Source organism: Ornithodoros turicata, chromosome 4 (genome assembly GCF_037126465.1).
Source record: "Ornithodoros turicata isolate Travis chromosome 4, ASM3712646v1, whole genome shotgun sequence".
NCBI classification, from domain to species: domain Eukaryota; kingdom Metazoa; phylum Arthropoda; class Arachnida; order Ixodida; family Argasidae; genus Ornithodoros; species Ornithodoros turicata.
In genome coordinates this window covers 54635377-54647617 of record NC_088204.1, presented here as the reverse complement: position 1 = coordinate 54647617, position 12241 = coordinate 54635377, and the positions used below count along the sequence as shown (strand labels likewise).

Here is a 12241-nt window from a genome sequence, read left to right as displayed (position 1 = left end):
GCCCTTATACCGCTGAATTAATAAGTTTCCTACTGAATTTCATCATCTAACATCAGCTTTTAACCCATGCGACGACGACCTGCCACAGAAACCATGTGCTTGCTCCTTTGCTGACTTCCCTTTCCCAGCTGCCATTATGGATTACGTGAACCACGTTTTGGCTTGCTTTCGTTTCGTGCTTCTGTTGAGACCCACTTTGAAGTCTACTTTTTGCCTGTGGGCTGTGGAGACAGCCCACGGGTGATGTACAAGACGCTGACGATGAAAGAAAAAGTGTAGATCATTGCAGCCGTGAGATCTGCAACGTGCTGTAAGCTCCTGCCGGTGATACAAAGTCTGAGGAGGGCTTGGCGTTTTTCGAAGAATATGCCAGGACAGTGCCGTAACCCTTGCAGGGGCATTGTTCTGAACACGGCTCACGCAAATGAACAGTGCGCTGACAGTGGCGATGAATCTGCACGTGTGTCGTCGTTTTCGGAAGCTTGTTATACCAACAGCACGTGCTGCGATATGATGGACTTCATAACCTATCTTGAACGAACAGTGATGTGCGATATCATTTTTAAAAAGCGGCACACAATGATAAGTGTGTTCTTTGGCAAATAAATATATTTTCCTTTACTATGTGCCGAGGTTAGCTTAATTAGAATTTTTTTTTTTTTGCCGTCCAGGTGAATTAACGAGGTTCTACTGCACCAGGGAACAGTAATGATAACAGAATCAGAAACAGAAAAAGTGCGCTTGAGGAACACATCACCCACACCGACGAAGGCTTATCTGGCTAGCTAAGCGGCACCTACTCCAATTATCTTCACAGCTCCAAGTCACGTGGCCCTCTGACGTGCAATGAGCACTGTACACCCCGTGTTTCTGGTCGCCGCGGTTTCTGTTTAGGCTCACTTGCATACGATCAAAATTTGGGGGTGGATATTTAACGCATGTGCAGGTTTCAGGATTTACTAAACGTGAAATGGCTTGGAACTAGGATAGTCTCTCAATCTGCCATCTCGATTTTGCCCGAAATCCCCCAGTCAAAAGTTCAGTTAAAAACTCAGTTTTAGGTAATTAGTCATTTTGTAGTTGCACGCTTTCTTCGAAAGAATGTGCACCTGGCCGTAGAACTCAACTCCAAAAACAACATGTATGCTGCTCTTATATGTTTTTTTTATAAAAATTCTGGTCAGTCTTAAGTGATGCACCCTGTATATATGTCAAGCTCTCAGCCCAAAAATGAATATGATAAGTATTGCAGTGGCTGAGATACAGTGTGTCAGACATGAAGAAATTTCGTCAGGGACCTGTGTTTGCTGACACCTCAAGGCACTACCGTTTGTGATATGCCAGAAATCAACATATCAATCGCTAGAGCACGCCTAGACAATCTTGATGACACCACTTTCAGCTAGTATGTTGATTATTTTTTTAAGTGATGAAGTGCAGAAATTGCGAAACTTTTGGTAAAAGTGGCAGTTTTTGGTGATTTTTCCTCAGCGTTTCGTTAGTGCAGGAACAACAATACTACTCCAGCATGTACCAAGGTTGGTGTACTATTCGTGTACCAGCTTGGAGCATCGTAGATATAACCACTGCGCACTGGGAGGCTGTTAAACACGGTAGAAATTACAGCGCGAGAAATGACATCAGAGATATCCCCCTCTCCGGTTAGCAAACGGCTCATTGCTTGGGCCTCGAACATGTCTCTTTCTCAATCATTTGACATACTGTCCAGCATATATATTTTTTCATTCACTTAAAAAAATGTTGATTTCTCACCTTAGTCAATTTAAAATGGAATTACCCATATATGAAAGTAAAATATGACAAAAAATCCAAAAAGCCCCAAAGAATCCAACACCGAGTGACGAGAGAGTTACGGGCAGAGGATAATCGGACTTCTGGCACGCAACTTGGACTTGTGCTGAAGGGAAAGTGACATACAGAGATGATGGAGTATTAATACATGTCAATAGGGATGTGTGAACCGAATATGCCATCTTGAAAACAGGCATGACATCTCGTCCTCTCTGTTTCATTATGACTGGAGGTAAAAGATTGGTACAGTATGTGGGGGTGAGGATAGGGTGATGTGGAGCGAATTATTTCTCACGCTATACTGGGGGTAGTGCGACTGCATCATGTAGATTACAATTCTAGTGGATCACACATCAATTCATTGCAAAAATTGCTCTACCTTCTGGCGTCATGTATTACACACGAGTAAAAGTATCCAAAAAGGCGTTACGGAAAATGGCGCTTCAAATCATTTCAACCAATATTTTCAGTCTGTCTTTACGTCAGACGATGGTATACTTCCGATATTCTCGAGTTGCAAGGACCTTATACCATTATCTGATTTGCAGATAACATACACAGTTATTAGAATATCGAATATCTATCGAATAGTTATTAGAATATCGTTCCGTACCATCCACGGAGGGATGGATTCAACAGCGGGGGAGTAATGTGGACGAGGAAGAAGGGCCGACTGTGTTAGGTGGGGGAAGAAAACGAAAGAGGAATAAAAGTCTTCTAGAATGAGACCTGGTTGGGGATGGTTGCGTGCACTTGTGACTCCGCCTCTCATTGGGGAATTCTACAACGTCTATACCGGCTTTACCGGGATCCCACATGACTGGTATACGTATTTAATTTTGGGACTATAGCATTGTTTGAATGTTGTTACAAATATTCCTGAGCAATTTGCACACCCACAACCTTTCAGACTTTTTTGGGAGAAAAAGTTTGCAAATGATGCACATAGACATGATGTTGCTATCATTCGTATATATGCGAAGAATATTTAGAAAATTCTCAAATATTCATATGGAAATAAGAAGCACATTATTTAGTACATGATTAATACATGTCTACTTGATACGTGTGTACCTGATACATGTCTCAATTTTTGAAGAAGATGAAAATAAAACTATTAGTACATTTTTGGAAGTATCTGCAACTGTATCAGTGTATCTTTTTCATGAGGTATCTGAAAGTGTAACTTAAAAACCTTCAAGCCCACTCACCTGTAACTGTTAAAAACAAGTTTAACCACCCTGATAATATAATGCCTTTGCTTTTCAGGCAAGCCAGGTACGTGATGCTCTGGCCAAAGCACTGTACTGTCGCACGGTGGCCACCATTGTAAGACGAGCCAATAGCCTCAAGCGAATGGGTTCTGGAACCTTGAGTTCTGACTCCAATGAATCAGTTCATAATCAGATGGGTAAGAAAAACCATCTCTACATTCGTTCATAGTGTGCTCCTCTTTAACATTCCTCAGGAACATTTTCTGGTTGTCAGTACATATATACAGGGTGTCCAAACTAAGTCGGACCAGGCTTTAAAAAAAGATAGAAATGCTCTATGGAACAAAAATAACCGAAAGTTGTTTACACTTGTATTCCTCATTCACGAGTAATATTTTCGTTACTCCTAATTAGTCAATTTAATTTGAATAATTACCCAGCTTTTTAGTTATTACTCTGGGAGCAGAGGTGTAAATTGGAAAGTTAAGCAAAATGGCGAGCAACATCTAACCTAGGTGCTCTGTCCCCCTTCTCATTTCTTATTGTGAAAAAAGAAGGGGACTGAGCTCGTTCCTGATTCCCCGATGTGTCATTTGGCTAATCATGTCAAGGCTGTTCTGGCTGTTCATTTCAAGGCAAGTGCTGTACAGATTAGCTGAGGGTGGTTCCTTGAGCGTACTCCTAAGGGCAGTGCAGTCGAGGCACACTTGAGTAGTGCACAATTGTTGTCATGCGGAATAATTTTGAATTTTGCGCACTCTTTTTTCACCCCAAAAAATGAAAAGCCCGCGCCAGAGGAATAGTGGTGGGAGTGCCTGGGCTGCATGTTTCTCGGCATGTTGTACAGCTTTCTAATTTACACCTTTACTCCGAGAGCAATAATTAAAAACTTAATGGGTATTCAAAGTGAATTGACTAATTAGGAGCAACTAAAAATTACTCGTGGATGTGGGATGCGAGTGTAAACAATTTACAATTGGTTTTGCCCGTGTTGAGCGCTTCCTTTTTTTTGAAAAAAAAACTGGGTTCGACTTGCGAATTTGCTCAACAAATGGAGCTCGTTATTTTGGAAAAGTTAAAAAGTTACTTCCAAATTACTTGCTACCTAATACACGCTCTTTAGTTCTTGACCTTTTGTGTAGTTAGTTCAGATCTTGATGCGACAATGGGTGGTACAAGACTGTTTTACAGTTCCTTTGATACATCAAGACTACACCAATCTTCAATGTGACAAAGTAAACTTTATGTGTTTCCTTAGGTTGGCAGTTGATGACTTTAATGCCCTGCTAAACTTCTTCAACGGAACACAAAGCACGGATTGGAATTTTATGTTCATTGAGTTGTCGTCCTCTTCTCATATTTTGTAGAACCTCGCCAAGTACGGCATTTTATCTAGCTCACCAGTGCCCCGCATCATTAGAAATACAGTGCTTGTTGCTATGATAAAGGCTCTGTCACCTGAGTCTCCGATTACGAGGCCAAAGCGGAAGTCGTAGCATTAACTCACACAACACCAATGAGGAAGTGCCATGCATGTGCAGTCGACACTTTCATTGCAGTTGTCTTATTAGTAAGGCCCGTGGTTTTCTGCTGCGGCAAATTCAGAATGTTGCGCCACCAACTTGTAAATTCTGCGATTTTCCATGGCAAGACGTCAACAGCTGCTTGAAATGGGAGACACTTTATTTTCTCGGGTAATGCGAGAACAATAAATATTGTAAAATATTACAGATTCGAAGCACTGTTGTGGCTCAGCATTACATACATGATATGTTGTGTTCTTCTCTGACAAAGAATGCCGTCTGTTGCCTACTATCATTTTATACCTACTGAAAGATCTTTCTGCGTTTATCTTACTTTATAGGAAGCAGTTTACAATACATGCCCTGTGGAAGTTACATTTCTAGATTGCCCTTTTTTGTTTCGGGGCTGTAGGCATTATTTTAGAGTCATTAATGGCGAATTCCCAAACATCAAATCAAACTTCCCCACTGCCACCGCTAAACAGCACACGGGAGCGACACTGTCCCTTCCTCAGGCGAAGTATGCACAATAAACTTGGGCTAACGTTATCTTAAGCTAAACTACAATCTATCTGTGTTGGTCCTGCAGCATGGGCAATTTCGTAAAGCAGGCTTCACCTCGTGCATGGGAAGCGTCAAGTGAAGCCCACTTTCAGATGGTGTCGTTCATATTCTGTGAATAGACGGATATTCGGAAATCCGAATAATGGGTATCCCAATATTGGGCACGCAAAGCTAGAGGCTCTAATTACGACTTTGTTGCTTATGTTGATCTTACTTTTTTCGTTTCATACCTAAATGACCACAATGCGTAAGTTTTGAATTCCCCTGGCATAGCGTGTCAACAAATAATGGTTCACCAGTGTCTTCTTCGTGGTCACTGAGTGCATGCTAGAACACTTGTATGGGTGCTGTATGCGAGCGTGTTCCACAAAAAATATGATAGTGTTACCTGCAGTTCGCAAAGTTTTCTGGAAGGCAGTAAATATGCATTAATTGCCATGGTATCTGGTGTGCACTGCTGTCATGAAATATTTAAGTGCCACACATTAGTGTTGTATGACTCCTTTTGACAGACTCTGGCAGCCAGCATGCATCAACAGTGGGTTCGAGTGGTGCCAAGTCATCAAAGTCCATGACCGTTCTCAACTCTGCTGTCCGGCATGCCACTGATGGCTTCATTGGCATATTGGACATGTTCGGCTTTGAAGATGTCAGGGTGAGTGCTTGATGTATACATGGTGCATCTTTTTTTAGCTGCACCAAAGCTATGAGAGCAATATGTATGCTGTTTTTGCAGTTGAGTTACACAGCCAAGAGCACATCCCCTCAAAGAAAGTGTATAACTGCTAGATGACTAATTACTAGAGGTGTGCGAATACTGAAATTTTCGAATACGAATATCTACAAAATTCTCCTTCGAATATCGAATCGAATATATAATATCACGTCATAGGATAACGGCTTCTAAGAGTCAATTAAGTTAATTAAGCCCCGAAAACAAGCGTAGGCACAGTTGTGTTCTGCTGATCCTTAGAAAAATGTCCCAAGTGCTAATGAGGAATATGTATTAATGTATTGGCTTAGCATAGGGCATACATGCTTATATGCACATGTACAGTAAAATTATTTTTACAATGAAGCAGTGTGCTGTTCTCATGAGGCAAGCTGAAAACTGTAACAAGAAATTTTCATTTCAAAAGCCTTTCATGAACAGTGAACACCTGTGTTTCCATTGTAAAGTGCTGGTGAAACAGACAGAATGGAAGTAAAGAACAATGACAGGTTCAGAATGTGGGATGGTTTAGTGATAAGCATCTCAGAAGGAAAATGAAGGTGGCAAGTGGTCTCTTCCTGCATTGACAATGCCTTCCACATTTGTCGTGAAGGCGAGAAACTGCACGGTTTCACTGCTCTCACGCGTGACGTCACACGTGAGAACATTGTTACTGACGCTAATGCATAGTTTGGAACGGCCTCATGCATTATAGTGCGGTAAAGCTGCGATCCTCGACCATGTTGTATGGCTGTATCACGCGTAATTGTTTCCGTGACGTTCGTGTTCAGCGCCACTTTCATTTCACGGCAAAAGTCTGGGCGTGCGCCTCAAAACTGTGTCGCGCCAACGGCGACGCGCATGAGTCGCGAGCAAAATCGCTCCATGCAGGTCGGGCTTAAGGCTATCTATGCGTCTTGCCCTCAACTGTAACAACAGTTAGTGCAGTTTCAAATGACTGCAGCATTAATGTCATCCTAGTTGGCACTTTCATATGGTCGCAGAGCGCCAGAGTTGGAGAAACTATGTCAAAATATCAACACGTCCCACTCCTCGATGGCCGTCATCGCATGCGACCACGATTCTATCATATATCGCTGACAACCACAAATTGAAACCGAAAAAACGCATTCGAGACCCAGGTTTTGGCTGTGCGCGCAATGGGACGGAGAACAGCGGTGTTCAGATCAACGTCAACAAAATTTCGATATTTAACCGTAATTTCACCGAACTGTAGGCCACATACGAACGTTCAGAGCACGTTAGCAATCCACTAAAGCTGCGACTGTGCTGACGATGTATGAAACGTACCGCGGCCTTGGGTTTCGCGTGGGCCAACTCCAAAATCGTGGTTTCAAAGTTTTCATCTTAGTGCCGAAAATAGCCTTAATGGTGCTTGTTTGCAGGCGTTTTAGTTCAGAAAAATACTAAAAATGTATTAATCCTATGGCAAAGGTCACATATATATATATATATTATTCCCCCATGGTTAGCAGTGTACGTGAAGACACGACGCTGAACGCTCGCGCTCATGTGACAGCAGAAAGCTATGACGTTTTTCGCATCTTGCGCTTCTAGGGAAATGTCGCTCGTGTGAATACACGGTAAAGTTCACAAATTTTGTGAGCTCATGGTCAACGCTGTACTCTGGCCAATGTAGGTTCCAGTAAATGTACTTCCCACTTTGAGAGTTCTGTTCAGTAACAGATAGAAATAACGTGTGCAGTTTAAAAAAAAAAGTGGAGGAAATTCACAATGTAAACATAGAAATGAGGAGATGCACACAAAGCAGGCTGCATGGAACATGTCGACTACCTCTCAATGCAGTTCGTCCAACAAATGCGGTCTACCATACACGTCCTAGAGGGGTCCTTCTCCCACGATATATTATGCTAGTTGAAAAGGTTCACATATTTTGGAGCAGAACATCATCTAATGAGCACAACACCACAAAATATTTAACCACTGTATACTGGGCCTTTTCTGATTACTGTATTTTTCGGACTATTAGTCGCACCTTTGTATAAGTCGCGTCCCCCGAAAATTGCAATTATTTTTTGTAATATGTCCAACACAAGAACCTTCGTTTTATTCTAGACCCTTGCCCGAGTTCTAACTAACCTCTTCTTCACTTATTCTTCTTCCGACCCGTGGGCACTCTACACTAAAAAAATATAAAAGAAACGTATATAGGCTGCATACTCGTTCTGTAAGACACACTTCAGAATTTCTATTTTACGCAAGTACTACTCCGACCCTAGAAGGACTGCTAATGACATTCCCAGACGTACATATCTCTTTTTTTTTTATTGCGTGTTAGCGCTGTTAAGCAACTGTGGCTATGAGCGGCGTACAGATGTGGACAGACGGAGAGAGGACAGCAGGAAGGAGTGGGGGACAGGGGGGTTAGTATGCGTCCTGGGCCGACTTCAGGGGGAACTGTGCCGACATTCGTCTGGAAAGTCTTCGAAAAACCCAGGGAAAACCTCAGACAGCACAGCCGGTGGGAAGATTCGAACCCACCACCTCCCAGTCTACAGCACGACCTTGGTTACCACCAACGAGCGGACGCCTTAGCCCACTCGGCCATGCCGCTGGTGTACATATCTCTAAGGTATCCCGTAGAATTCGTTTCATTGTGTCAGCCTCTTTGACCACAACCCTGGCCTCCTCCTAACCCGACTCACAATTGTTGCATTCCTGGAGACGTTCGACGAACTTGAATGGGGATCAGCTTTCTTTACATTGGCCACATGCTCCCTTAAAGGCGGAGTTCGGAACAAAATGGATTTCAAGCTTGCAGTATTCCCACAGTCATTTACACGAACTGAACACAGTTGTGAAATATCTCACTTGAAAACGATGGTGGAATCATAAAAACGACTTTTGATATTTGAAAAAGCCTGGCTCCGAATGGCGAGGGAAGTACTACTTCTTCCTTTCTCTGCTCGGCAGACGTCACCGTGCATTAGTCATACCATTCCTACGCTGTTCTCTGGCTCCCAGGGAAGCAGATAACCGTTGTTTCTTTCTATCTGTGTATGAGTGATCTGATCCCCAATCTTCGTCCATTGTTTTCTACCTGGAAAGTAACGCTGCGACTACGACCAGCGTGGTATGCTTGTCTGCTCCATGCAGGGTGACGTAACGTGTTGGTTTTCGGAAGGGAAAGTTTTTGAGACTCCTCTCCACATTCCTGTTTCGGTTTGATTGCTCGCTTATTTGAGGCATAATTTGTCACACGAGAAAGAAACAAAGTTGATGGCATTTATACTGTGGATGTTATGCACCAACTACGATGTGCAGCAATTTTTTCACCAATCGTTCCGAAGTACCCCTGTAAGCAGTCATTTATGCACCTAGAAGTCTGACCCACATAGCAAAACCCGCAGGCCGGGACCTCATAGACAACCGCCTTTTGACGGGGAAGAAAAGGAGACTCGTGTTTCTTACATGGCAATGGTTGAGCAGTGAAAGGGGTTAAGCGATCCGAACGAAAAAAGTTTGAAAAAAAAAAAAGAAGTTGTATTGTGTGTTATTTCCCCAGTCTCAGGGTTCATTATGAAGTTCAATTATCCCTAGCTCACCTGCTTTCTTGCCGCACTTTACGAGCTCTAGATGGCCGTGTGCAATCTCTCTAGCACTCCGCATTCTGGGCTTATTCGTCAACAATCGATCCCAATGACAAACTAGTTTTTGCATTTCGCTGCAGTGATTTTGGTGGCGTTCCGCTGCGATCTGCATCAGCGGGTTAAATATTTCTGCTCGCTCTCATCAGTGTCTTTGATGTTGAGGACGCATAAGTGGTGCAGCAAAAGCATGGCAACACTGTGACATTATGCTCACACATGATGCGTTTAATCATTAAAGCATTTCACTGTGTCTTACTTGCCATGTCTTGGTGCATCTGTCGGAACACAGTTGTAAACTTTCTCCTATAGTAATGCAAAAAATCAACTTCGCATTGAGTTGCATGTGATTTAGTAGTTTTGCATAGCAAAATATGATATGTTTCAATATGTCAGTGCTCCAGTGTTTCTGCACTACGGTTGCCAGTTGATAATTCAGACTCCGAAAAAGATGCAGAATTTATCGCCGATCGAGGCTAACGTGGCATCGCTGTTTGACACTTTAGCAGTGTTGGCATCAACGTTATCTTCAGCATCAACTTAAGAAAAAGAGGTGAAAATGACAGCAGTAATGAGGATGTCGTTGATGCACTCCCATCCACAGTGGCAATGCTTGTTGCAGTGACTCCACTGATGAATGCATTCCAGGATGGTACTACACTCACCGAAATTTGCCACGGTGCATGTTTGCATTGCGAAACAGACACACAAAGATGTTGTTTCAACACTTTGAATGTTCTGAGTTAAACTGTTTTGAAATAAAGTGGATTTAGGCAGTTCACCCAAACTTTGGATTGCTCGATAATTCGAACTGATTTTGTTGCTTGGAAAAAGTGGTTGGCAACTGTACTAATGTTTTGTCAACTTTGTTCAAAGTGTGTCATATTTCGGAGTAAATCTTTTTAATTACTGCTTCTTTCAGCCGAGCCAACTGGAGCAGTTGTGCATCAACCTGTGTGCGGAGACGATGCAGCACTTTTATAACACCCACGTTTTCAAGAGCAGCTTAGAGGCTTGTCGAGAGGAAGGGGTTTTCACTGACCTGGAAGTAGACTATGCCGACAACGTACCCTGCATCGATCTCATCTCTTCATTGGTGGGTTTGTCCTCTTTCTCTCTGCCAACAACACTTAGCAGTGTACTAGCTGAACTGGAGGGAGCTACCTCCATACAAGATATACATCTTGTTACCTTCTGGTTGCTGGTAACTTGCATACTTACCTATCAATCACATTTCAAATACAGTCGGCGTCTGATTTTTCGGACTCTGCGGGGATCTGCGGGGACTCGAAAAACGAATTTCGCTTCAAAATAAACTTTACTAAGCCCTAGTAGGCTGGAAAAAATTGTCGATGCTTTCCTAACGCGTTTCTAGCTCTGCCTGATAACATCAGCTTCTATTTCCCGAAGCGACATTTTGTCAATGTACACTGTCAGAGGCACCGCCGTCATCAGGTCCGCAAGGCGTCTTCACTTAACGCACGCATGCTTTAGGTGAAGCTCGCTTGACAGCGCTGTCGCGCGACTCGCGGGCGGACAGCACGTGCTCTGCCGTTGGCCAAAAACAACGACGCAAAAGCGCTACGACAGACCTCTTCTACTCAGAGGAATGGCAAATGAACAATCATCACTGCCTACTTTTTGCCTCAATATTTTAGTTGGTGATTTCCTTTGATACGAATTTCGGATGATACCAATACTTTCCGTCACCCCAAGAGAGAAATTCGCGGGTTGGGCAAACAGAGTCCGAAACATCGAGCGACGGAGCTGCACTGCGTCTGAAATTTTGGACGTTCTTATACATTAACTCTATGGGACCTGCCGCCGTTCCGCGAACGAGTCCGAATAATCGAGAATGTCCGAAAAATCGGTCGGCGACTGTATACAGCACATGGAGGGGGTACAACTGAACATTGTGGTCATCCTCCTTCTACCGGGTGTTTCAGGAAAAATCCCCCAGCTGAATAATTCAGAAACGGCTGATGCTATTGGATCACTTTCTTTCTTTGTAAACATCCCCGAGACATCGGCCAAAAACTGAGCAGTGAACAGCTCATTTGCATACGCTCATTAATTAAATAAAGTTCCAAACTTTTAAACTTTACTTCGGATGCTTGCAGGAACCCTGCCTTACCAGTCTTGAACCTTTGGAAAAAAAAAAAAAGACTGTTTTGACAGTTCGTTATTTTTTGGAGTACAGTGAGCCCTCGTTAGTATGACCCCCGATAATCTGACACGTTCGCTTTATGACCATTGTCCTTGGAAACCGCTTCATCGCCATGTAAATCCACCTCATTAGTATGACAATCCGCTTATCCGACAATGACAGAGATTTTTGTCAAAGGAATGGTCAAACACATGTGTTTTTCTCGTTTCTCGTTATTATGACCGTTTCACAAATTCGTCGGAGCAGCCCGAGAAAGGGGGTCACACTGCAGGGTCACTAAGCGACTCTGAATCACAGGTACCCACTACAGCTAATCTAGGACGCCAAGGTCACGCATGGCTCCCAATTTTCGGACTTCGGGATTACTCGTAGCACATTTCGGACTGCTGAAGTGCTTAAAAGGGAAGTGACATCGGGGCCAGGTCACACTGTGCTGCTGCTTTCGTAGAAGTTAGAATGACCGGAATGAAGCGGAAGCAGACTGAATTAACTGCTGGGTTATTGATAGTTGCACAAAGAGACATTGGTAACAGACTACTTCAAGAAATAAATAATCATGCTTGCTTGCGTAGGGTTTTGTCCTCGTGTTATTTTGCCTTTTGGCTTTCCATAGTGGTCTG

General features: G+C 43.2%; 1 protein-coding gene across 1 annotated transcript in view; it reads left to right on the top strand.

Moving 5' to 3' along the window:
• LOC135391563 (myosin-I heavy chain-like) overlaps positions 1-12241 on the top strand; it is a 73688-nt gene that overhangs the window by 28500 nt on the left and 32947 nt on the right. The window contains exons 10-12 of the mRNA XM_064621858.1: positions 3082-3223; positions 5626-5768; positions 10377-10550. Of these exons, the coding sequence (XP_064477928.1) occupies positions 3082-3223; positions 5626-5768; positions 10377-10550 (459 nt within the window). The remainder of the gene's footprint in view (positions 1-3081; positions 3224-5625; positions 5769-10376; positions 10551-12241) is intronic.